At 45.0% G+C, this 23,333-nt stretch overlaps 1 protein-coding gene across 1 annotated transcript in view; it reads right to left on the reverse strand.

Annotated features, from left to right (window-relative positions):
• The window catches only part of MYO9A (myosin IXA), a 168,951-nt gene that overhangs the window by 123,199 nt on the left and 22,419 nt on the right, over window positions 1-23,333 (reverse strand). Inside the window, 1 exon segment of the mRNA XM_017731129.1 lies at window positions 20,755-21,676. Within this exon segment, the coding sequence (XP_017586618.1) occupies window positions 20,755-21,597 (843 nt within the window). The 5' untranslated portion in view covers window positions 21,598-21,676.

Here is a 23,333-nt window from a genome sequence, read left to right on the forward strand (position 1 = left end):
GGCCGGGTTGGACACTGGGTCTGGGAGCATCCTGGGACAGGGGAAGGTGTCCTTGCCGATAGCCGGGGTTGGAACAAGATGGGTCTTACGGTCCTTCCAACCCAAACCATGCTGTAGTTCTGTGATGTTACATCCTTTGAGCTGAACAGGTAACAACATTCTCAGCACCACGTTTGTGTTTGTCTTCTCAAGGTGGAGGCTTTCGAGCCTCCAGAGCTCTTGACCACTTGTGTCTCATGTGCCCTGAAGTCCCTGATGAAGCAAATATGACTCTTCCATTTTCAGACAGTCAATCACCACACATTTCAGTGCTCTGCCGAAGACAGGGGTAAATTCCTGTCTCCAAAGCATCTCCCAGTTTTTAGCTCATGGAGCATTCCATCCAGCTGTAGAAAGCCACCCCTCACCCGTGGCTTCACAACCTTCCTGAAGTAACACAGGCTGGTTCTTTTTGGCCTGTTGTCTTGGAAACATTGATGTTTCAAGTGACACAATACACAAGCCAAGTGCTACTTCTTAAGACACGATTTCATTATGCAAAAACATCCACACGGGAAACTCCATCCCAAGAACGCTGTAGGACAACGTTTTCCCGAGCTCTTGTCGCCGTTCTCACCTGCTGACAGCTCTCGTAGCACTCAGAGGCACTTGCTGAAGCTGTGGCTCACTGATTTTAGGAGCTGCTGATGACAGGTCAGCATCACCTGAGCCCAGCTGCTGCTCCCACTGCCACACTGCTCACTTCAGGCGGAGGAGCTGTGGACCCTCAGCCTGAGGGCAGGTCTGCAAACAATCCATCAGAGTCCTGGGAGGTCATCTTGAAGAAGACACAGTGCCAATCCAGCTGGAGCCACAGCCCCTGCCCACCACAGAAAGGAAACATTGCCTGTCGGCAAGAGACTCATCCCCTGCAGAGGCATCTTCACCAGCTTCCAACCCCTCCTTCCCAGGCATCAGCCTCAAATTTAGGGAGAAGGATGCGGTCTGGTGGACAAGCCCCGGACACTCTCCAGCCTCTCAAAGTCCCTTCAAAAATCTAGTTTATTCCCCTTTTTTTGAATATAATGATTTGACATGAGGCCATAAATGTTTGGAAATTAAGTTCCAACTTCCTACTGCGTACTTGGATAGCCCAAAAAATGCTCAAAAGAAAAAAAATGAAGAAGCATTCACTGCACACTCTGGGCTTGATGTAAGTTTTCCTGCAGTTTGTCACCAAAATTAATGCCACAAAGCGAAACGCAGGAGAAAGTGTCCCTGTTGTAATGCTCCCCATCTGGAACCTCTTAGCAGAGGCACAGAGCCCTGATGTATATTTGACACACACAGTTTTTCCTGCTTTTCCCAAGAGAAATATGCGTAATGAAGAAAAACAAAAACACGTTAGGCAGCAACCAAAACATACCAGTGTAACCCGAGCCTCAGCCTGGCTCCCGCCCCTGCTGTCCTTCCTCTCAGACTTCAGCCACTTTCTGCTTCTCACTGACAAAAAATCATCCACACCTTCCCCTCCAACAAACAAACACCAACCAAATCAGAGCTCTGCCATTAAATCAACACAATAACAACTACATTTGTTTTCTGCCACGTAAAAAATCTCTTGAGCAAGGAGAAGGTTAAATGTGAATCCACACGTCTCCAGCCCTTCCCTGCTTTTCTGTGGGATTATATAAATAATCTACAACTCTTCTTGACGCAATTCCAAAATTTCAAGCACCATTGAGCAGCAGCATCAAATTTCCGTGCCTCGTACGCAGCTTGGATGAGTCGCTTCCACCACGGCAGCGCTGCCGGGCTCGTGTTTTCCCAGCTTTTGTAATGTTTCAGTAGCCATAGGCAGCTTCAGATGTCTGACCGATCCATAAAAAGACCTTTACCCTTATGTCCACAGCTCAAACAGTGAAATAAGAGCTTAAAAATACTTATCAGTAAGTGTTGGGATGGACCATAACACCTGCAGGAGTCAGACTGAGGCATAGCACTGAAAAAATTATTATCTCATTGGATTGATGGGAAACATTGAAAAATAATTGTCTTATCAGGGACCAGAATATTCGATAAGCACCGGGAAAAACAACAGCTGGCACTGGTTGTTTTTAGGGAGCAAAAGAGAAGCCTCAGAAATCAATGTGTTCCTATCAGCTATCTGTGTTACGAGAGGGTGTCTATTTTCAGCTGTTAGGTAAAGCAAAACAGGACAATTCAACAGGCACCGCCTGTCACCTTCCCAGAGGAATTAACTGGGGGTTTCCTTGAGGCCACCATGGAGAGGTTTCCTATGACCTGAACCAGGTTCCTGCGCTGGGGATAAATCTGACACCGCTCCATCCATTCCCTGCAGAGGAGCAACAGCTGCGAGGCGAGTGTGGAGCAGCCGATGCCCCGTGGCATGAGATGGGCACGGTGCTGCAATTCCGTTTGACACAGGAGAGGTCTCCAGGCAGGAAAGGAGTTTTCACTTCCAAGGTTATCCTGCCAAAACCACCTATTTAGCTTTGTGCAATGTTCCTCAACACTGCCAAGGCCGGTATTTCTGAGAACAGCGCTTTGGGGTTTAAAGGACAAGAAAATCCAACCAAAAAAAAGAAAGCCCTGAATTAATGAAATTAAGGGAAATGTGGTGAGATTTTATATTCCAACTTTCCACATCACAGAAAACGTTTCAAAACCAACACGGATGTTTTTCTGCTGTCAAACTCTTACTGGCCTGGCTCTGCAAAATGCCAAGCGGTTGGGATGGATGTTGGAGCGTGTTTTCCTTTTCCTTTTTCAAAAGGGCAGGAGTCAAACCGAGCCCAGGCCTGGTGTGCCAGGGCAGATGAGCTGCCAGCATGCCAAGGATGCAGAGCCCTCGCTGCTCCTCCTCTCTACACCAAGATGAGCAGCAGCTCTTCATCATCCACCTCGGCCAAGCAGGAGAGATCATGAAGTGGGGACTCAAAAGCAGCTTCCTTCAATTCTATGTTTTCATATACGGATTAAGAAATGTAGTTTGACGTTGTATATTCCATGGAGAGGCAGGATTTACACTTCAAGTATTCATTTTCACAGCGGCCACACATCCAATCTTGCTGCAAGACTTCCAGGAGCAAAGAGCCAGCCCAAACCACCCATTTTGCATTGATTTGACCCAAAATGGAGCAAACCACAGGAAGGAATGCAGTCCCAATTTTTACAGCAGCATCCAAGTGCCACTGAAGCTCCTTCTGGGATCTCCCCCTACCAGCTGCTGAGATCTTTCCAGATGTGAGGAGGGCAGGGAAGGGAAGTGGGAGGAGGATGCCGTGTCACTGAGAACGTCTTAGAACAAATTAAGTCTCCAAAGGCATTGAACAGCATTTAATTTTGCCATCTCCTTCGTCTTTGGGCATAATCTTTTGGGGAACACCAGCTTTTCAAACCTTCCTGCCCTCCAGAAGAACACAGGATAACGTGTATGTGCAATAATGCGTCGGAAGTACAACTATTCCAAAGAAAGGTGTGCTGGATGAAGTGCCGGTGACCTGCTGTCTTGGGAGCTGTGCATGACTGTTTTCCACTACAGCTGCCAGCAGGAGAAGCACAGCACATACACTTGGAAAACCCACAGGGGCTTTGCTTGCTGGAGCAAACGGCAAACCAGACTTCGTTATCCAATTAATTTCATGTGAATATGCAAGGCTTCGTTAGAGCTCATTAACTTCCCTCTCCTGATTTCCTGAAACGCTGGTTTCCAGTACACAGGTATTGTACTTCTCGTTTCTTTTAACACCTTTTCTGCTTCCTTGCCACCACACAGCCTGACAAACCCTCCCTGATTGTTCCCTACTCTGACGATACTCAGTCCCTCCCCATCATGGGGTAATTAAACAAAAGGTTTACAACCCCCCTTATAGAAATTTGCAGCCTTTACAACAGTAACATTCAGACCAGCACTTCTTTGTTCAACCTTTGAAGGATCACTTCGTGTGTTTAAGCCTTTTAGTAAACCTTCTGTAATTAAATATACAGTGAATAAACTAAAATCACAACCTGATGTTGGTATCAAAGTAGCTGTGATAGGACACAGAAAGAGGCAGGAAATTCTGTAGACAGATGTAAGAGTATCTTTAACCAACGTGACTGGAATAGCTGGAAAACTCAAGCAGGGTTTGAGTACACGTCTTCTGCCAGGCTGAGACAAAATGCAAAGCTCAAGTACAAATTCAGAGAATTTTTTCTTAATTTAGCAAGAGATTCATTGGTTGAACTTAATGGGAGAAAAGGATCCTTAACCAGAGGAGCACAGGGATGTGAAAAGGCAGAGGAAAAACAAACACTCCCTGTGCTGAGCAGCAATACATAATTTATAACCCAAATAAAACCACATTTCCATCTATTATTTGGAAGCAATTGGTGACCTAAAAGGCAGCAGCACAGCGGAATGAAGAGTGGGCCGTTTCTAACTACACTTGGTTTGTAAAAATGAACGGAGAACCAGTGTTTCTTTGCAAGGCAAGGAGCTGTTGGAACTCTGGCACTTGCTCCAGGAGCAAGGCTGGAATGCTGGAGCATCCCTCCCTGCAGGGCCAAGGGCAGAACGATGCCCAGAGGCACAAGCCCAGCTCCCACCCAGGACAAATATCCCCCTTACATGATAGAGTGTCTCCAGAGGGTGAACGTCTTGGATCACGATGACTGATCCAAGACATAATTTTGTGTTCTCAATAAAAAACGTAAGAACACATCCAAACCCAATGTTTTGATGTCCTGGGTGTCCCTTCATACAGCAGAACAACGGAGGTGATGGTTTACAGGATTTTAGTCAAGCTCAGTCAAGTGTATGCAGAGGAAGCAGACCTGCCCATGAAAAACAGACTGGAGGGTGTCTTAGATCCAGATCTCACTTTTTCCAGCACCTATTATCCACTTCCAAAACCTTTATTCCGTACACAGAGCTATAAAGTCACTGCTGAGAGGCAACAACCTCCTCATACACCACCCACTTCTCAAGATGATGAAAACAACAAGGACACGATCACTCAAGTGGTCAAAATATCTCCACAAATATCTCCTGGAGGGATTTGGAAAGATCCCCCCTAAAATAACAACGTACACCTCATCCTGAAAGTGGGATTAAAGCAAGGAGCTCAACCACTCGGGCTGCATTTGGGATGACGTGAATTTATGAGTATTTCAACCTGTTTATTATTCTTTCCTTTTTGCATTAAAAAATGCTTGCAGGATGTAGCAGGAATCACTGGATTGCATCTGTTTATCCCAACTGGGGGAGACGGGGATGCTGCTCCTGCTGGTTCACTCAAAGCAGCTTTATAAACCCCAACAAAAACACCATCAGTGCTAACTAAGGAGGGATTTGTTTGCATCTTTCAAGAGAGTATTAAATGTATTTCTTTATTGACCTTAATCAGCAAGTAAAATACTACATTAAAAAATTAAACTCATGTGAAAACAGCATTTCTTCTCTAAATAGATCTGCCTGCAGTTCAGGAGGAGGGTGGAAAAGGAAACTAAAACACTGACAGAAAGGAAAACCACAGAAAGAAACCTTTCTTTCTCTTGCTGAGCCTCATCCTCTTGTTTATAACTCCCAAGGAGAACAGCAGCACGATTGTCCTCCAGCCTCCGGCATCCAATAGCGAGGCCTCTCCCTGGCCATCCCTCCTTTTTACTGCTCTTTCTTCCCTGTCTCCCCCTTCGGATGGCATCCAGGATAGGGGAGCTACTGATCATTCACCAGCTGCCCAGGCTAAAGTCACTATAATAATTAAAACCCAGGTGGGAATTGAAACAAGGCATGGAAAAACAATCCCACAGTATCAGGGACTGGACAAAAAAAAAGGGGGGGAAAGGAGGGAATTGGTGCTAAGGAGCTCTAAAATCTAAATTTGAGGGTAAGTGATGCTGAGAATCAACATCACCTTCAGAGGTTCCCACCTGTACTCTGCTGTTCCCTGGGACATATGGCACAAATATATGGGGGACCCTATTCCCAACTGTATCAAGATCCTGATCCAGCCTACAAACATATGGCTTAGGGGTTGCTACTGCATTTGCAATCCTTCCACTGCCACTTTAGGAAACAAATGCATCAAAGGTAACTCATGTAAGAGGTAGAAAGAGGGAGGGAAATACCTATGTTGAATTATCCACACATTAACGTCCTGACTCATTGAACTGTTCACCTTCTGCATCACCTTAACCCCATCCCTGGCACCAGTCCCAGCAAGATGCACAAAATTAAACTGAGCAGATCCCATGGCAAAGAAAGGTATGGGAGAAAAAAATAAAAGGCCATGATTTTTCCTGAAAACACTCTGAGCAATTGCAGGTTCCCTGCTCCAGCTACATCCTTGTCCAGAGAAATTTGGCTCCTAAGAAACTGAAGTGTGGACCTGGTGATCAGGGGTGAAGTTGAATTAACTGTGGTTTAAATCAAGTCAAATAAATGAAAGTCCTTTTAACCCAGCCCATTCCATGGTTCTACTAAATGCAGTGACTTTTCTCAAAGCAAGAAACTTAATAGTAAGCTCAAACCTATTTTCTATTTCTAATTTCCAGTTGAAAGCTTGAAATTTAATTAAACTCTTTGGAAAAATTAGTGGTTAAGATATTATGACACGATAACCATAAAGCAATTTAAAAATTACAACCATTAAATCAAAATATAGACTTATGGCTCCTTCAGTATTTGCTCTCACAGATCCTCATGCCTTAAGCCAGGAGGTGAGACATCCTACTTACTCAAAAAGCTTCTCCCAGCTCCACTTCTCTTGCCGAACAGACACGATTAACACGGAAAACCAGAAATATTTTGCTTACTCATAATTCTATCTTAACGAAGCTTTCCCAGCACCAAAAACCCACTGAGGGGAGACAATCTAACAACCCACAAGAGTTTTGCAGCCTACATGAAAAAAAAGCCTGCCTATTCCTCAAGTACCCCCCTGCCCAACGGGGTCAATCTGCGCAGAGCAGGACAAATGCTCCATTTGCTGAGAGCTCATGGACGTCTTTAAAAGCCCAGCAATCAATAAAGTGCAGGCAAAAAGCTTAGTCCACGGGGGCTCAACATGATGGGGATTAAGCAGACGCTGACCCACGCTGGTCTAAACTTGGAAATGGACCTAAATGACAACTTTATTCTGATCTAGAGGGACAGATAGGAAGAAAATAATGCATTTTTATTTCATATTTCTACATCTCATGTATATATGATATCTATGTTATATTTTTATATCTCACATGTTATATTTTTATCAAAGTATCCTGTATACCTATGGTATATTTATTTTCTTTCAATGTATCTAGTATTTGACAATTTAGGGAATGCGTTTTTATTGTAGGCTAACATGAGGCAGGTATTCCCACATCGTTAATCCTGGAGCAACCATGGCCAGTCCCACTGAACCAAGGCTGTTCCCATCCGTAAAATCCCCTCTGTGCCCCAGTGCTCTGCTGACATGTCACCTGGGGGACGCACCAAAAATCAGAGTAATCTCAACACATGTTATTTATCATTTCAAGCTCTTCCAAGGAAAAACGTGGTGCTTGGCCCTCGTTAATCGCACTGCCCGTTGGATGATGCATTAACTCAAGCATCCAAGTGAGTGTCCACTCTGTTGATAAACCCTGCTGATAAATCTAATTAACGCCAGCTGAAAACCAGGCTAACATCAATACGTTGTCTCTTTTTTTTAAGCACTATGTTTTCTCCCAGTTTCATTGAAATTATTTGGCTTTCCTGCAGCAGATGAAAACCAGATGTTGCAGAGCGGGAAGGGCTGCGTGAGCCAGCATGAAAAGCCAGGACGGCAAGAGGCAGGTCGCACCCATTCATTACCCACATATTTCCCTTCTGCCAGGAGGTTATTTCTATTGCGTCTCTGTGATTACAAATATTATAATTGTGATGTAACTCTAGAAAGCCCCGGGTCGTCCCTCGCAGCCCAGGGCCGCACGCGAGCCGAAAGGCGCCGGCAGAGCTTCTTTGTGCTGCATAAGCATTTTGGAAAGCCTAGCTCCCATCTCCCAGCCTTAATGCCAATACTGTGCTTTGTAATCCCTCCTGGAGCAGCCCAAGCCCACGATTAATCCAGGCTTAACAGCTCTTGGATGCCCACTTGTTACACTGAGAATATTCAAGAAGGCAAGGAGTTTGTGTGCATGGACACAAGGCAATTTAGGAAGTTTCACTGTGCAAGATTGAAGGTGCATCCCCATTCCCCTGATTTGCAGCACAAGTGGAGGAGCAGGAGTTGGGTTACTTGTCATTTTTAGCAGCTACATGATGCAAAAATGGGGAGCATTAGTGAATTATGGGTGAATTTAGACTGACCGGCTATATGCACCGGCAATGGAAACGGCAGGTGACCCTGTGCTGAATTTTTAGACCTATTTCCCAAGCCAGAAAGGACTTTGAAGGGCTTTCTCTCTCCACAGTATCATTTTTAAACCATTTAACGTTAATGTTAACATGTCTAGCAATAGAATATTCTGACTTCAAGCAAACATCCAGTGGCAATCTGGACAGGACGCAGGAGCAGGTCTTTCCGTGCTTCAATTTGCAGGGAAAAAAAAAGAAGGAAGGGGGAAAATGAGCCTTGTGCTGGATTTGCTACACAAAAATCACCGCTCAGCAACACTGACAGCACTGCTGGGAATTACACATCATCAGCATCCCAGGGTAGAGCAGCTGCTCTTCCAAGGAATTCACTGAAATTCCTTTAAAACTGGCTTAATTTGTATGAGTTTCACCTCCCAGCGATGTAGCCACGTACTGGAGCAGGATCTCCACTGGTACCCAACATGCAACAGACCTCACCTTTCATTAACAGATGCAATAATTAACATATCGGACAAATTTCCAGTGCTAAATATTCTCCAAAATATTTTAACTGTCCATCACAGTTCTGCTTTTCCATAGCATAAAGGGTTTGTGTTATAGCTTGAGAATTAGGTTAAAATAAAGCTTTTTACATTCGCATTAAGCCATGACCCAGAGAAGGCAGCAGGGTTTTACCTGAGTAATTGTCTGGGGATTCTGTATGACACCTGAGATGTAATAATAAAAATATATTAAAAAACAAACAAACAAACAAACCAAAACAAAACAACAAAAAACCCCCAACAATAATTTATTATTATATGTAATTATGGACATCTATAACACCAGCAATGCAGATCTGTTTTTGAATATATGCATATAGATATATTGCTATTACATAGATTATTACAGGACATATAAATATATACAAATCTGGACTTCTTTGTGTCACCTGCAAAGCAGGTTTTCCTTTGTGTGTATATACTATTATACTATTATTACATTAGATATACTAATATAACAAATATTATTATAAATGTTATTTTGAACTTCTCTGACACCTGCAGTGCAGGTTGGGGTGTGCATATATATGTAATTACATTACTATTACATATATATTATAGCAGATATTATAATATACATATATTATTTTGCACTTGTATGTCACACTTGCAATGAAGATTTGTGTGTGTATTCATATAATTAATATTATATTACATATATTATTATTAGAGGGGATACTAGCATGTTTTATTATTATTACTACAGGAGATATTAATGTATATTATTATATGAGTTGTTGTTGTTGGTTATCTATTGATTTGATTTTGATATGACACCTGCAATGCAGATTTCTACCTGCTTGTGTATGAAGTGTCCCAAAACTTCCAAAATCCCATGGCACGTTTTCCTCTCGCTCTTACTTGGAGAAACTTAAATGAGCTGCTCATTATAATTCTCCCTGGATAGCACACGCTGGTGCTGGCCATGGCCCCCGACGAGCAGCGAGGCTTTTGCAGGCTGATTGTGTGCGTTCATCCACTCCCGATTATCGGCTCCGGGGAAAAGCGCGGAGCAGGGGAAATCGAGCGATCCGCAACGCGACGGACAAAACAAAGAGACAGCAGCGAAACGCCAGAAAACAACTCCCAGGTCGGGTTTGGCAGCAGGCTGGGATTAGATCACTGCGAATCCTGGCTTAAGGAAAGCTCCAGCATGAATTTCCTGACTAAGGTAAAAAAGCCTGGCTCAAATTTATGACCTGCTGGCAAGGTTACCTCTATCCCAGAGGCCTCCAAATACCAGGAACACTCTGGCCCAGAAATGCAGAGTTCAGCCTAATAATTCAAACACATTCCTCCGAGCATCGCCAGCTCCGCGGCCGTAGCCTTGGAGATATAGACAAACTCCAATGCTTCCAACTCCACATTTTTCAGAGCCTTAAACTAAACCAGAAAAGTGTATTTCCAAAGTTTGCAAAGTTCCCTTTCAATGAAGAAGTGGATATGAGCCTTGTAGAGAAGGTTGTTTTAAGGAGACAACACCAAATCTTCCCCATCTCCATCAGCTGGAAACCACTCTACCTGTATTTGCTGAACAACAAAAAAAATATTGTATGTTCTGCTCTTCAGGACTATTTTCCGAATCACCTTGACTGAAGGATAATTCAATTTGTAGATATAAAAAGAAAACTCTCAACTGAACCCCATGATCTCCCACAGGAGAGACTCAGGACTACTCCTTATACCTATCAGCCTCTATGGAGAATATTTGGAATCCTGAGAAAGCACTAATTCTTCAAAAAAGGATTTTGTGTTATAAAATCTGCTTTGTCTCTTTTTCTTTTGATTCTTCATTTATTTCTTTTCTATTTCTTCTCCAAGCATATCAGATGTTTTGCTGAAATCTGGATCTGCTCTGCTTTGGAAAGCACTCAAGCAACAAATATTTAGGAGACAGCTCCCACCCATCCCACCACACCAAAACTTTGCTCCCCAACCTGTTGTTTCTCAAAAAAATATTTTGATTTCCTCGATGATAAACCAAATTAAGTATTGGATGTGTTGGATGTGAGCATTTTTACCCGGAGGCTTTCATTCTCCTTTGGTATCCTTCACAGAGATCCTTGGCCAAGATTTTTCTCCCAATTAAAAACCTTAAGTAAATCTGCCTGTTTTGGGACAATCAGTAAATCTTTGGTCTCTACCCCGAAGTCACTGCACAGGAATTGCGTTCTTTTGCTCTTATTTCCTCCTTTCAAATGAGAATAGTGCGGATCTGGACAACACTGGCAAAAAAAACCTTAGACTTTTTAAATTACATTATGGGCAGAAATTGCTCAACTTTTCCTTTTTTTAATATATATATGTTCCATAACTATAAATAATGTTTTTCATAACAGCCAACAATCCTGATTCATCTTGTGCTGTGCTAAATTTTTAATTATTTTGACTCAATCAATATTGCAACATCTTTTCCTCTATTCAGGCTTTCCTTATGGCCGTAGGTAGTCAAGCTGACCCCAAAAACACCCAGTTAGACTTATCAGATGAAGATTGTGCCAGTCTAGGAGATCCCTGAGCTACAGTTGCCTGCAAGAGGTGGGTCTAGCAGGCAAGTCTCATCCTGCCCTGCCTCGTGTCCTCGCAGGGCTGGGCTGAGGCGAAGCCTTCACCTCTTTCAGCGCAGGGATCCTTGTGGGACAGGAGGAAGACCTCGCTCTCCAAGGCTCTTCACTACAAAACAGGAGGGGCTCCCCTTCAGTGCAAGGCTGCACGGGAGCAGGGAGCTCTGGTGGGACACCAACCGCCCAGGGAGAGAAAGCTTTGTTAACTCGCTGATGCAACATGGGCATAACTTGGATTTTATACCTTATATGTTAAAATAAATGATCTGCAAAAGGTCTCCACTGTTTTAAACTCTTCAGATTCTGCTTGTCCTTTCATCTTCCCTATCGCAGCCTCTGCCTGGAGAAGTCTAAATCCCCAATCACGGTGACAAAGCAAAAGGCTCAACTGTCTGGCACGACGTTTATCCCTCATCCATCTCAATTAAGGGAATAGAGGGGAGCTGCAATCTGCTGCTGCCGTTAAGGCAGATCCCTTCCGCAAACATGGCAAACAATGATTTTATTTGCCTACCCTGAATTGCTGCCGTGAGCCCCACGAGACTTGTGCAACGTGGGGTTGGGAGAGGATCGTTCCACCGCCCTCCGCTGAGCTTTAACTTAACCTCTACGTAATATTTAACCTTAAACACCAAACGCATCGGAGCAGCTCCCTGCCTCTGCCTCCCTGAAGTGCCTTACTTCTTTTAACTGATTCCTCTTGGATTTGGCAAAGCCATTGGGGCAAATCAGGAGGCACTTGGCTAAACTTCTTCATATCCATCAGATGTTGAAACAACGAAACGCAATCCACATGCTGTAGAAGCGGTGGACAACAACGCCCATCCCAGCAATTCCTGGGTTGAGGCATTTTCAGTGACACGACCCTAAATGATGACCATCGTCGCACTCCTCAGTGAATGCATTGACTTCTCTATTCCCACAGGAATCATATGGGGAAAGCAGATGTACACACTGCATCACTGCAGAGCTGTAGCTATCACAGAATCATGGAATCACTGAGGTTGGAAAAGACCTCTGAGATCATCAAATCCAACCTGTGACCAATCACCACCTTGTCAACCAGACCAGAGCACAGAGTGCCATGTCCCGTCATTCCTTAAACACCTTCAGGGATGGGGACTCCACCCCATTCCTGGGCAGCCCATTCCAGTGCCTAATCGCCCCTTCTGTGAAGAAATTCTTCCTGATGTCCAACCTGAACCTCCCTTGAGGCAGCTTAAGGCAGTGTCCTCTTGTCCTGTCCCTTGTTTCCTGGGAGTACAGCCCAACACCCACCCAGCTCCACCCTCCTGTCAGGGAGTTGTGGAGAGTGGAGCAGGTCCAGCAGAGGCTGCGGAGATAAGGAAGGGCCTGGAGCATCCCCGTGCCCAGGACAGGCTGAGGGAGCCGGGGTTGCTCAGCCTCGAGAGGAGCCCCAGCTGAGAGGGGCCCTCAGCCCTGGCTGTCCCTGGCTGCAGGGAGGGCTCAGGGCAGGGCCCGGGCTCTGCTCCGGGGCCCGGCAGCGGCACCAGAGCCACGGGCAGGGCCTGAGCCCAGGAAGTTCCACCTGGACATGAGGAAGAACTTTTTCACTGTGCAGTGATCGAGCACTGGAACAGATTGTCCAGAGAGGGTGTGGAGTCTCCCTCACTGGAGATATTCCAGAGCTGTCTGGACACAATCCTGTGCCTTGTGCTCTGGGATGGCCCTGCCTGAGCAGAGAGGCGGGACCAGGTGACCACTGTGGTCCCTCCCATAACTAACAACACTTTCTCTGTCTCCCCACTTTATAAAATAAGTGACAATAACAATTTCTTGTTACAAATAGCAATTCCTGCCCATAAATAAGAAGGGAGGACCTCTCTCCCTTGAAGACACGGAGGACACAGTCAGAAAATTGTATCTGCTCCCTTGGGATACAATTTCTGAGCTCTGTAGGACACCTCCTCATCGGGCAGTCGGGAGAGGGATTGGCTCCCGGGGTGGCAAACCCAAATGCTCTTCCAAAGGTGTTCAGGGGACAGCACTCACATTCCAGGCCTGGAAAAGCCATGGGGATGGCAGAAACTGTTAAAAAGCCCGAATTTGCCAGCTGCTACCTCCGGAGCTGGGTGTAGTCCCTGTCCTACAAAGGCTCCTTGTTCCCAGGTTCTTGTGTTCCCCACCAAGGGCTGCAGCACAGCACCCACCTGGCACCCACCCAGCACCCAGCCCAGCGTGTCAAATCCAATACAGGCTCCCCAACCACGAGAAAAGTCAAAAGGGTCTCAGTAAATGCTCCTGAAAACCAAAAAAATCTGTATTTTGACTGGGAGAAGGGGGGAGGGGGGAAAGAAACAAAATCCCTACTAAGGCATTAACTTCTAACTCCGTGACTAGAAAAACACGGTGCTGTACTAACTATGCACATTAGGGATAAAAAGTCCTTGTCTTGGTTATTAAGTCTTCATGGAAGCCTTACTGAACAGTAGCAACACGATCTTCCATCGAAAACATTGTTTGTCAAAGTGCTACGTTATAGTTACAGCATTTGATAAATAGAGAGAAAAAGGGAAAAATAAGGTGTCAGAAAATGGGCCCTTCCTTCACGTTTTGTTAAATGTGCACCTTGATATTCAAGTTTTACCGAAAAAGCTGAATACAAACCCAAATAACAGACACACTGGTGGAATAAGACAGAGAAAGGTATTTTAAAAATGGTATTAAGAAAGTAAATTTTTCTCTAATATCATATAATGCTGAGCATCATCTGGGTTGGCATGAACACGTGGTCCCTGCCAGGGTCAGACTCAGGGTTATATTGTATAGACACATAAATATTTATAGAATCTGGATAGCCAGAGATCCTGATACATAGGGGTCCATAAAGCCTGGCTATCTAGGGGTCCATAAAGTCAGGATATCTTGCAAGGTGAGCACTCCACCCAGCAAGGGCAGGGTTTATTTGGCATTTCCCTCCTGGAAACAAAATAGCTCGTAATTCTTAAGGGTGGAGGAAAAGCAGCTTCACGTAAACCTGCTTTAATAACAAATCCATCTCCCCACTCGCAGGGTAGAAACATCCATTTTTGTCATTCAAGTGCAATAATCTGGACTTTGGAGTAATGAAATATTTGCTGAAGATAGCAAGTAATGAAAAATAATAACAATATTAGACCCAGGCACTGATACAGCCCATCTGGATATGGCAGGAAGACTCTACAGTGAAAATATTGAATAATTCAGCATCAGAAAAAGGGATGAACAAGACGCTATTTGATACAGAGCCTGAAACTGTAAAACCTCCCCAGCTGAAGAATCCCAGCATTTTGCAAGCGCTGGTGAAAAGCAGTTGGTGCCTGAGCCTTGCTGTGGGAGTCCTTTGTGTCAGGCCTGCACGAATTCTTCCCACATTAGGCATCAGCTGGATAATCTCAGTGTGCTGCTCCCTCTCTAACCTTTCCAGGCACTAGGGAGGCAAGAATGCAAAGGGAAAAAACCCTGGCTGCTGCGTTCACACCTACACCAAACTGAGATGGCAGAGCAGTGGCAATTGCACATATCATAGGTTAAAAATGATCAAAAGTGAGTAATGAGCAGAAGAATAAATCTTCCCTCTCCCCTTCATAAAAATCTATTTTTTTTAATATAAAACTTCTAGAGCCACAAAATACAACCCAATTACTCAAAAATCAGCGTACTGGAAACTGAACGTTGTGAACATTGTAATCAGAGAATCTATTTCTTTTGTAATGTCTATTTTAATGGAATTTGGTTGCCTCCCAATAATACTGTTCCAAGCAGGGGGTAAAAATGTAAATATACTTAAATTTTATCCCCCATTAATACTGTTTCAAGCAGGAATAGGGGGGAAAAAGAGAATATTGTCAAAGTTTACATCCCATTAGCACTGTTCCAGGTAAAAATATGAATATGGCCTGTTTGCAAATGTCGTTTCTCACAGGCAAATAATGGCACCCTAATTCCTATAGGAATGGAGTATCCCCTTATCCTGGCTCCACAGTACAGGAGCGAAGAGGGCGGGATCTGCCAGAGGAGCTGGGTCCTACCTGGGATAACTCCAGGTCTGGCACATGCAGGGGAAGCAGTGGAGGCTGTGTGCACAGGGAGCTTTGGCCCCTCCGTGTTGTCCAACGCTGCCCGAACCTACTGGAAGTCCAGGACACGCCTGATCATTCCAGTTAATTGATTTTTTTAACTCGACTCAATGGCTCTTTGTTTGGCTCTGGAAACATTCAGCAGCATCCCCTGCAATTCTGGCAGCGTGGAGTCGTTCTGCTCACACCTTGCAGGGCCACAGCTCCAGCTGCTGCTGCCAGGGCTGAATTCAGCTGGGAGGATGCTGGGCATTAGCACATAGTCCTGGAAAATAACCTTCAATATCTTCTAGATGCTGCCTGCATTTTCCTCTAACAACCCCATCATCAGGATTAAACAAACAAGAAAAATAAAGGCTTTCAGCTTCCCAGACCTTCAGGTGGCAACTCTGACTTCCCCACACAAGCAAAGCACACACATTGTGCAATATTGCTCCAGAAACCAAAAAGCAACTCCAGCTGCTGTTCCTAAGGTTCCTGTGCAAACCACCACCACTGGGAATGCAAATAGCGGGGCCATCTCTACAGAAAGCTCTCTGCATTTCTTTCCAAAGCAATTCAAGCAATCAATTCCTTTTTTTTTTCTGGCAGAGATGCTGCAGATGCACATCAGCTGTGAAGGGCAGCAGCAGCTCCCCTTGGCCACCGCCTGTACTCCGAGGCCTCTCCCAGGAACACAGCTCTTGGCTTTTATTTTTTTTAAAGCAACTGAGAGATCCCCACTGGGATGTTTGAAAAGGCAAATAAACAGCTGCTCAGACACCACATCTGCTGTGTGTAGCTGCCATGGCTGTTTTCCTGTGACGAACGAGATGCTGAGAAAGGGACCGATGATAAAATCATCTGGTGCAGACTCCTTTAGACCAAGGCTCATCCAGTACCTGTCTGAGGACCTTTGGGCATACCTGAGCCAGGGAGGAATTTCCTACTTTTGCAGTTTTATGGAGAACTGAAAAAGAAATTAGCAAGATGTAATAAATTAACTTGCATTCAGAGCTCCCCAGAAGGCTGAGGCATGGTTCAGGAGGATGGAGAAGGATGCTCACAGGCTGCACCATGCACCGGCACAGGGTGATGATCCCATCCGCATCCCACCTCTAAGGGTTACAGTCTATGAAAACGAGCTGGGATTCCAACATAAAGCTCATCAGGATGTTTCTAGCTAATCTAATTAAAGAGAAAATAGGGTTTTAAAACGCCGTTCCAAGTTCACATCAACAAGTTCCCTAGATGAGGGATAAAATATCCCTGCAGGGATAAAGCACAGTTCTCCAGGTAGAGCATGAATTGAAACACGGCATGACTTGGATCGGAAGGGAACTTCAAAGGTCATCTAATCCAAGCCCCTGCCCTGGGCAGGAACACCTTCCACTAGACCTGGTTGTGCAACCTCTCCAAGCTACCTTGAACGCCTCCAGGGATAGGGCACCCACATCTTTTCCAGCGTGAAGAAATTTTTCCAACCTAAACTTCCCCTGGCCCAGCCTGAGGCCGTTCCCTCTCCTCCTGTCCCCGTTCCCTGCGAGCAGAGCCCGACCCTCCCTGGCTGCCCCCTCCTGTCAGGGACTTGTGCAGAGCCACAAGGTCCCCCCTGAGCCTCCTTTGCTCCAGGCTGAGCCCCTTTCCCAGCTCCCTCAGCCGCTCCTGGTGCTCCAGACCCTTCCCTGGACACCCTCCAGCCCCTCAATATCTTGTTGAGGTGTGGCTCTCTGGGTTCCTGATGAAGCACCAAGCTGAGCAGAAGTTTTCACCTCAGGTATTGCATGGAGTCAGTCAGAACCAGAATGGAACTGCAGCACGTGGAACTCTTCCTCAATTAACTACACAAAATTATGGATTTTGAGAAGCTCAGTCTTGAAATTAAAGAGCCGGAGTGCAAGTTCTTATAGGGAAAAATGTGCTTTATAAGAAAATGGGGGGAAATAGAGGAAAAATATAAAGAAAATCACCTGGTTTTAAAACAATTGGAATCTTGTTATTGGAAAAATTAGTATGGTATTTAAGGAATATAATTTATGACAAATAATATATGAATATGCAAATATTTTAAAATATCATTTATCACCAAAAGAAGCATATTGCAACCATTCCAAGGAGCACCACTACAGCAAAATTTTCCTATTAAATCCCAGTGGAGAAAAAAGAAAATCCATAGGATTTACATCAAATACACTTTAAAAGGACATGCCTGGTCTCAGTACACGTCTCAAACTATGTGCAACTAGTGGATGATGTCACCGTGTTTAGAGGGCAGTAACAGCTTGTCTTGACAGCCGTCCCCAAAAGTCCAATTTGGACAAGACTCAGGAATCTCATGCCACAAAAAAAAATCCCAAACAATAGCCTGAAGCTGTTCAAGAAAGGTAAATTAGGAAAACAGAGAAGCTGCAGGAAAAAAAAAAAAATCTTAATTTTGCTCTGCTTCCTCTCCTGCCATGTGAGCATGACAGCAAAGGCATTCCCAGGAACAGGAGGTTCCATGCACTTGTCCTGCCAGAGACACTTTTCAAGCAGAGAAAGAGATCAGTGGGTCCAAGTGAACTGTTGGTTGCTCCGTTCCCTAAGTCAGAAGTCGCAGCACAAAGAGCTGTGTCGCTGCCTCTGAAAGACAAACCTGAGCTGAACACAATCTGATCTTAAATATGCAAAGGGAAAGCAAAGAGATTGCAGAAGGTGTCCGGAGGAGAGAAGAAGAACAAAGGAAAAGAAGAAAAAAACCCCCAAAAGTTTGGCATCTAAACTTCCAGAGTTTATTCAGTTTATTCCAACCACAACCCAAAAGGTCAAATCTGCAAACAGTTTGCAGGGTAACACTACCCAAAGCTCTGCTCTGAAGATCCCTTTCTTGGGAAATTCTAGGAAGAGAAGGAAAAGCAGAAATATACTACATTAAAAAATTAAACTCATGTTTATCTTTATCTTTATCTTCCAGGCTGCCTGATTTGTGACTATTTGGGACCGGTGCTGGCAGGGCAGAAGAAATTCTGGATTACCCCACTTTCTTCAAGAGGCCTGGAAGCAGACAAAGCACAACAGCAGCCGTCCAGCTGCTGGAGAGAAGGAATGCAAACTTCTGTTCCAACAGCAAAAAAAATATAACAGATATGATTCAGGATTTTTTCCCCCTCAAAAACAGCTGCAGATCTTGCAAAAGGAAAACAAAAGGCTGGAGTGCATCTCTGCCCTTCACCTCATCCCAACACACACAACTCGCCAGGACACCGGGGCTTTGAGCAACCTCATCTAGTGGAAAGGGAACCAAGGAGAGAAACTACAAAGGTGCTTTTTAAAGGAAAAAAAGATTGAAAATTAGGAAGGAATTGTTCCCTGTGAGGGTGGTGAGGCCCTGGCACAGGGTGCCCAGAGAAGTTGTGGCTGCCCCTGGATCCCTGGAAGTGTTCCAGGCCAGGCTGGACAGTGGGGCTTGGAGCAACCTGGGACAGAGGAAGGTGTCCCTGCCCATGGCAGGGGGTGGAATGGGATGGTCCCTCCCAACCCAAACCATTCTGTGAATGGTCCCCAGAAGAAGTGAGTGGCCACCACCAGGTCAGGATTCCCAGTAAACCATTTGTGCTGCCTCTCTCCATTCAAGAGCCAAGCAAGTAGAGAACCTATTCCTGAGAAAAGTAGAATCTATGGAAAAAAACCAATTCCTCAAACTTCCTTCTACCTTCCCTTTTGGAGATCTCTCTCTCCACCTCTGCAAATCTAACCTAGACAGAGATGCTCCCTCTGACACTGCTAAAGAGAACTATAAAATGACCGTGGTCCAACATGACACATTAAGCATCATACCAAAAACTAAACAGCACGGAGGTGTTTCAAATAAGTAACAGGACTGCAGGTGGAATAACAGGATCGGAGGTGGAATGCAATAGTTTTCATACTGGTTTTCTGAAATTAATGTGGTCACCAACGTGGGTCACCGCAGTAACCACCATTAATTGCAGACTACAGGAGCCTGGTCTGATGTTTTCTCAACCTCAGCAAGAAACAGGTCCATAAGCTCTTGGATAACAACAGGAGAAACATGGTGAGTGTCAGGACAGGGAGTCCACCTGCCCGTGTGCTTTAAGAAAATTAACAGCTTCCTGCACACTGTCCCAAATAAAAAGACCTTTTAATTTCTTTACCTTCAGTTTGTCCCACAGCTTTGCTGCTTGTCAGGGCAAAGCCCATCCCAAAGTACTATAATCATTGGCTAACTCCAGACTAAATTAGCTCAGCCCATTCCACCTGATGTGAAACACAAATAAAAACCTTTTGGCTTTGCAAAATGAAGCTGTTTGCTCATCCTTTTTTCAAGCACTAGTCCTTCCTCTGATTCCCAGTTTTCTGCTGGTAGCTGAGGCTGACCCAAGTCCTCAGACTCGTTAATGGAATAGAGGCACAGAGAGTAGGTACCTTTGTCTACAGCTGTCAAAGCATCCCTTTCAAAATAGAAAACAGATCACCAAGAATATGGGTTGGAGGGGAGGGGAGGAGGCACCAAACCACCTCAGCGCAAGGACAATGGCATGGCTGAAGCTGACACATCACCCATGTGCAGATGGGCTTTAACCAGAAAAATTTCTAACCAGCAAAGCTGGCAATTCCAAGAAAAATCATCTCAAAGACTATGGAGCAAACTCAAGACAAATTAATTAACTAAGCTGGTATCCCAGAGTATCTTCAGAGTTTCATACCTGAAAATCGATGGCCCAGTTCATCTAATCTCTAATACACATAAAGAGTCCTCATAAAGTAAGTAAAATGTGGCCAAATCAAGCAGTCATGGTTAGAAAACCCAATTTTGACCATGAAAGTTACCTTTGATTTCTTCCCCAGCTCAAAGAAGCTGAGTGCACAGAAACTCCATAAATACAACATTATCAATACACTGTGTGCAATGAATTCTCTTTTCAATGTACTAGAAAATGGCTACTGATAATCCTCATTTCCATTTTCCCACTGAGAAACCACCGAGATAAACCAGCATTAAGAAACACTTGAGTGAAAACAAAGCATTAACAAATTTGGCAACAAGCCATTTGCTGTACTTCTATTTTTATCCTTTTTTTTGGAAGCAGGTAGGATTCTATAGGTGGAAACACAACCTTCTCTCATTGCTAATGCTGTTGTCACTTTATTATCAGTATTTAGCAGATAACCCCAGAGTAGTGTCATAATAAAACCCCAACTACTCGGGTTTGGTTTTTTTTCACCGTTAAAACATTTCCACACTACTATCACTTCCATCTTACCTCAAGCACTGGGCCAGCTCCAAGAATAATCTGTTCTACTCCGCTGGCAAATCCCTTCTGGCTGAGGGCGGTGAGGTGATGAATCAGAAAGTTGGTGCTCTGTGTCTTTCCCGAGCCGCTCTCTCCTGAAATCACGATGCACTGGTTCTTCTTCCTCTGGAGCATAGCATGGTAAGCCACGTCTGCCACAGCGTAAATGTGGGGCTCCAGCTTCCCCAGCTGATGGTTATCGTACATCTTGACATACTTGGGGTTATAAATAGGTAGGAACTTGAAGGGATTAATAACAATGAGGATGCTGCCCACGTAGGTGTAGATTTTTTCCTGCTTGAAGCGGTTTCTGAGATTTTCCAGGAGCGTTTTCTCGTTCAGGTCTGGCAAACCGCACAAGTCATCGTAGTCCTTCTGCGGGGGCTGGGGGAGGAAGCCCCGCTCCACCATCCTGCGCCGCTCCTCCGTCACCCGCAGCCAGGACTGGAGGCTCCCGTAGTGGATGGAGCCATCCAGGTTCTTCTCCCGCAGCAGGAAGCGATAATCCTCGCCGCTGATGCGGTTCTCCAGCGCCATGCGCGGCCACAGCATCATGCGCTGCACCGGGCAGTCCGTGGGGTTGAGGATCCATTCCTCCCCTCCAAACTCCTTCACTTCGGCCAACACGTAACATTTTGTTTTCTCGAGCTGGAGTTTGTTGATGAGCGAATCGATCACCTCGGCGGCCGTGGACGTTTTCCTGGCGGTGATGGGGCAGTAGATTGTCCCCTCTGCGATGCTCCCGGGGTAGATGTGCAGCGTGTACTCGCTATCCTCAAAGCGTCGTCTGCCTCCAACATCATTCACACTCATATTGGATCCTTTCCCATCAGTCCCTGCACTGCATAGTCAGGACCGTGCTGTATCTTGTCAGGTCATCATGTTAGCAAGGCTGAAAGAAACCAAAATAAAACCAGGTTAGGTGTTATCCTCCAAATACCCCAAAGCTGTAGCAGATAATACTGTGCACACAACACAGGCTCCCCCTCCTCATATGTAACTCCCACAGCACCTCGAGCTTTTGCTAATTTTGCCCTCAATCTGAGGTATCAGAAAGACCCTCAAATTTTCAGTGAAAATTTTGTGAGCAATACGCCAGACAATCTCCCGAATCAATCTCATGGGTGCGTGGTATTCAGCACCCACAAATTTTAGCTGCTTAAACAAAATGACCATCACCTTTCCCTGCACACCTGGCTCTTGCCCCAGATACATTTTTCTATGGTCCTGTGCCAGTGAAGAGTAGATAAACTCCTTTCCTTCCTGTCCAGGAGATTTTGAACCCATGAAGATTTAATCAGCAGCACTTTTGCCCCTACCAAGTCACTCTTTTTCAGAGATGTCCATATCTCACACTGGGTATGAGTTATTGCAAGCAACTCCCTCATACATCGCACTTTTTATTTCTCTTGTACTGCTTAAAACCAAACAAACGCAGATCTTTGGCACTGGAACATCAAATGCAGCTGATTTCTCGAACTTCACCACTACAAGAAGATAACACACCACCAGCAGCCCCAAATTAAAGCAAACGCAGAGTTAAAGGGCACCGGTTCTCTGCCAGTTCTAACAAACTCCAAACTGCCCTGGAAGATGTCAGGAGTTACTCCAATACAAAGACAAAAGGGAACTAGGGAGAAAAGCAGGACCCTCAGAACCAGGACCTGGGCTATCAGGTGGCAGTGACACTTTATACAGATTAAAGTCTACAGGATGCACATCCTAAGGTGGTGTGTAATGTTGAGCTCTCCGCTGAGCACTGCCCCACTGGAGCAAGACCTCACAACTATGACAGGTCCCTCACAGCATCAACAAAATGCTCAAGAAGGGTCAAAAAACCTGAAGTCAAAACCCACAACAGGTTTAGGGAACTTCAGATATTTGATGCTGGAAAGAGTATTCAGCACTGGTCACCCTGTCCTTGCAGTCTCCCCCACGTTCCCAGATCCAGAACCTTCAGTCCAAGTACAGCCACCCTCATTTTCCACATCCACTCCAAGGCTGGGATTTGGCGAATTGTTTCATTTCTGAGGCCCTCAAATGAACAGCACTATTTTACGCTGTATTGTTTCTCGCTCCAATATTTCATTAAGGATATTATCCCCAGCCACGCGCACTTCAAAGCACAGAAATTAATATGTCCCAGTGAAATACATCTGGCAGGGATTCACGGCGTATTGCTTGGTAGCAGGACATACATTATACACCAGGAAGTGTTCCAGCTGCTTTCCTATGCCTTTACTACAGGCACAGATGCAACACGGATGATGTCAGGGGAGTGCTGGGTTGGGCTTGCTTTGTGTAGCTCTGCAACTCCAGCATCAGCTTTTCATCAAGAAATGGGGAACAAATCCCCCACCATGCTTAAGCTCAATAATTCCTCACCCAGATTTTACTTCAAAGCTCAGGCCAAGAGGGCTGGCTATTTTTATTGATGTTGCTCACCCAGATTTTACTTCAAAGCCCAGGCCAAGAGGGCTGGCTATTTTTATTGATGTTATCAGAGCGTATTCAAGATTGCTGACTCACATGAGAAGTGCAAACACAAC

This window comes from Corvus brachyrhynchos, unplaced genomic scaffold, assembly GCF_000691975.1.
Source record: "Corvus brachyrhynchos isolate BGI_N302 unplaced genomic scaffold, ASM69197v1 scaffold164, whole genome shotgun sequence".
NCBI lineage: Eukaryota > Metazoa > Chordata > Aves > Passeriformes > Corvidae > Corvus > Corvus brachyrhynchos.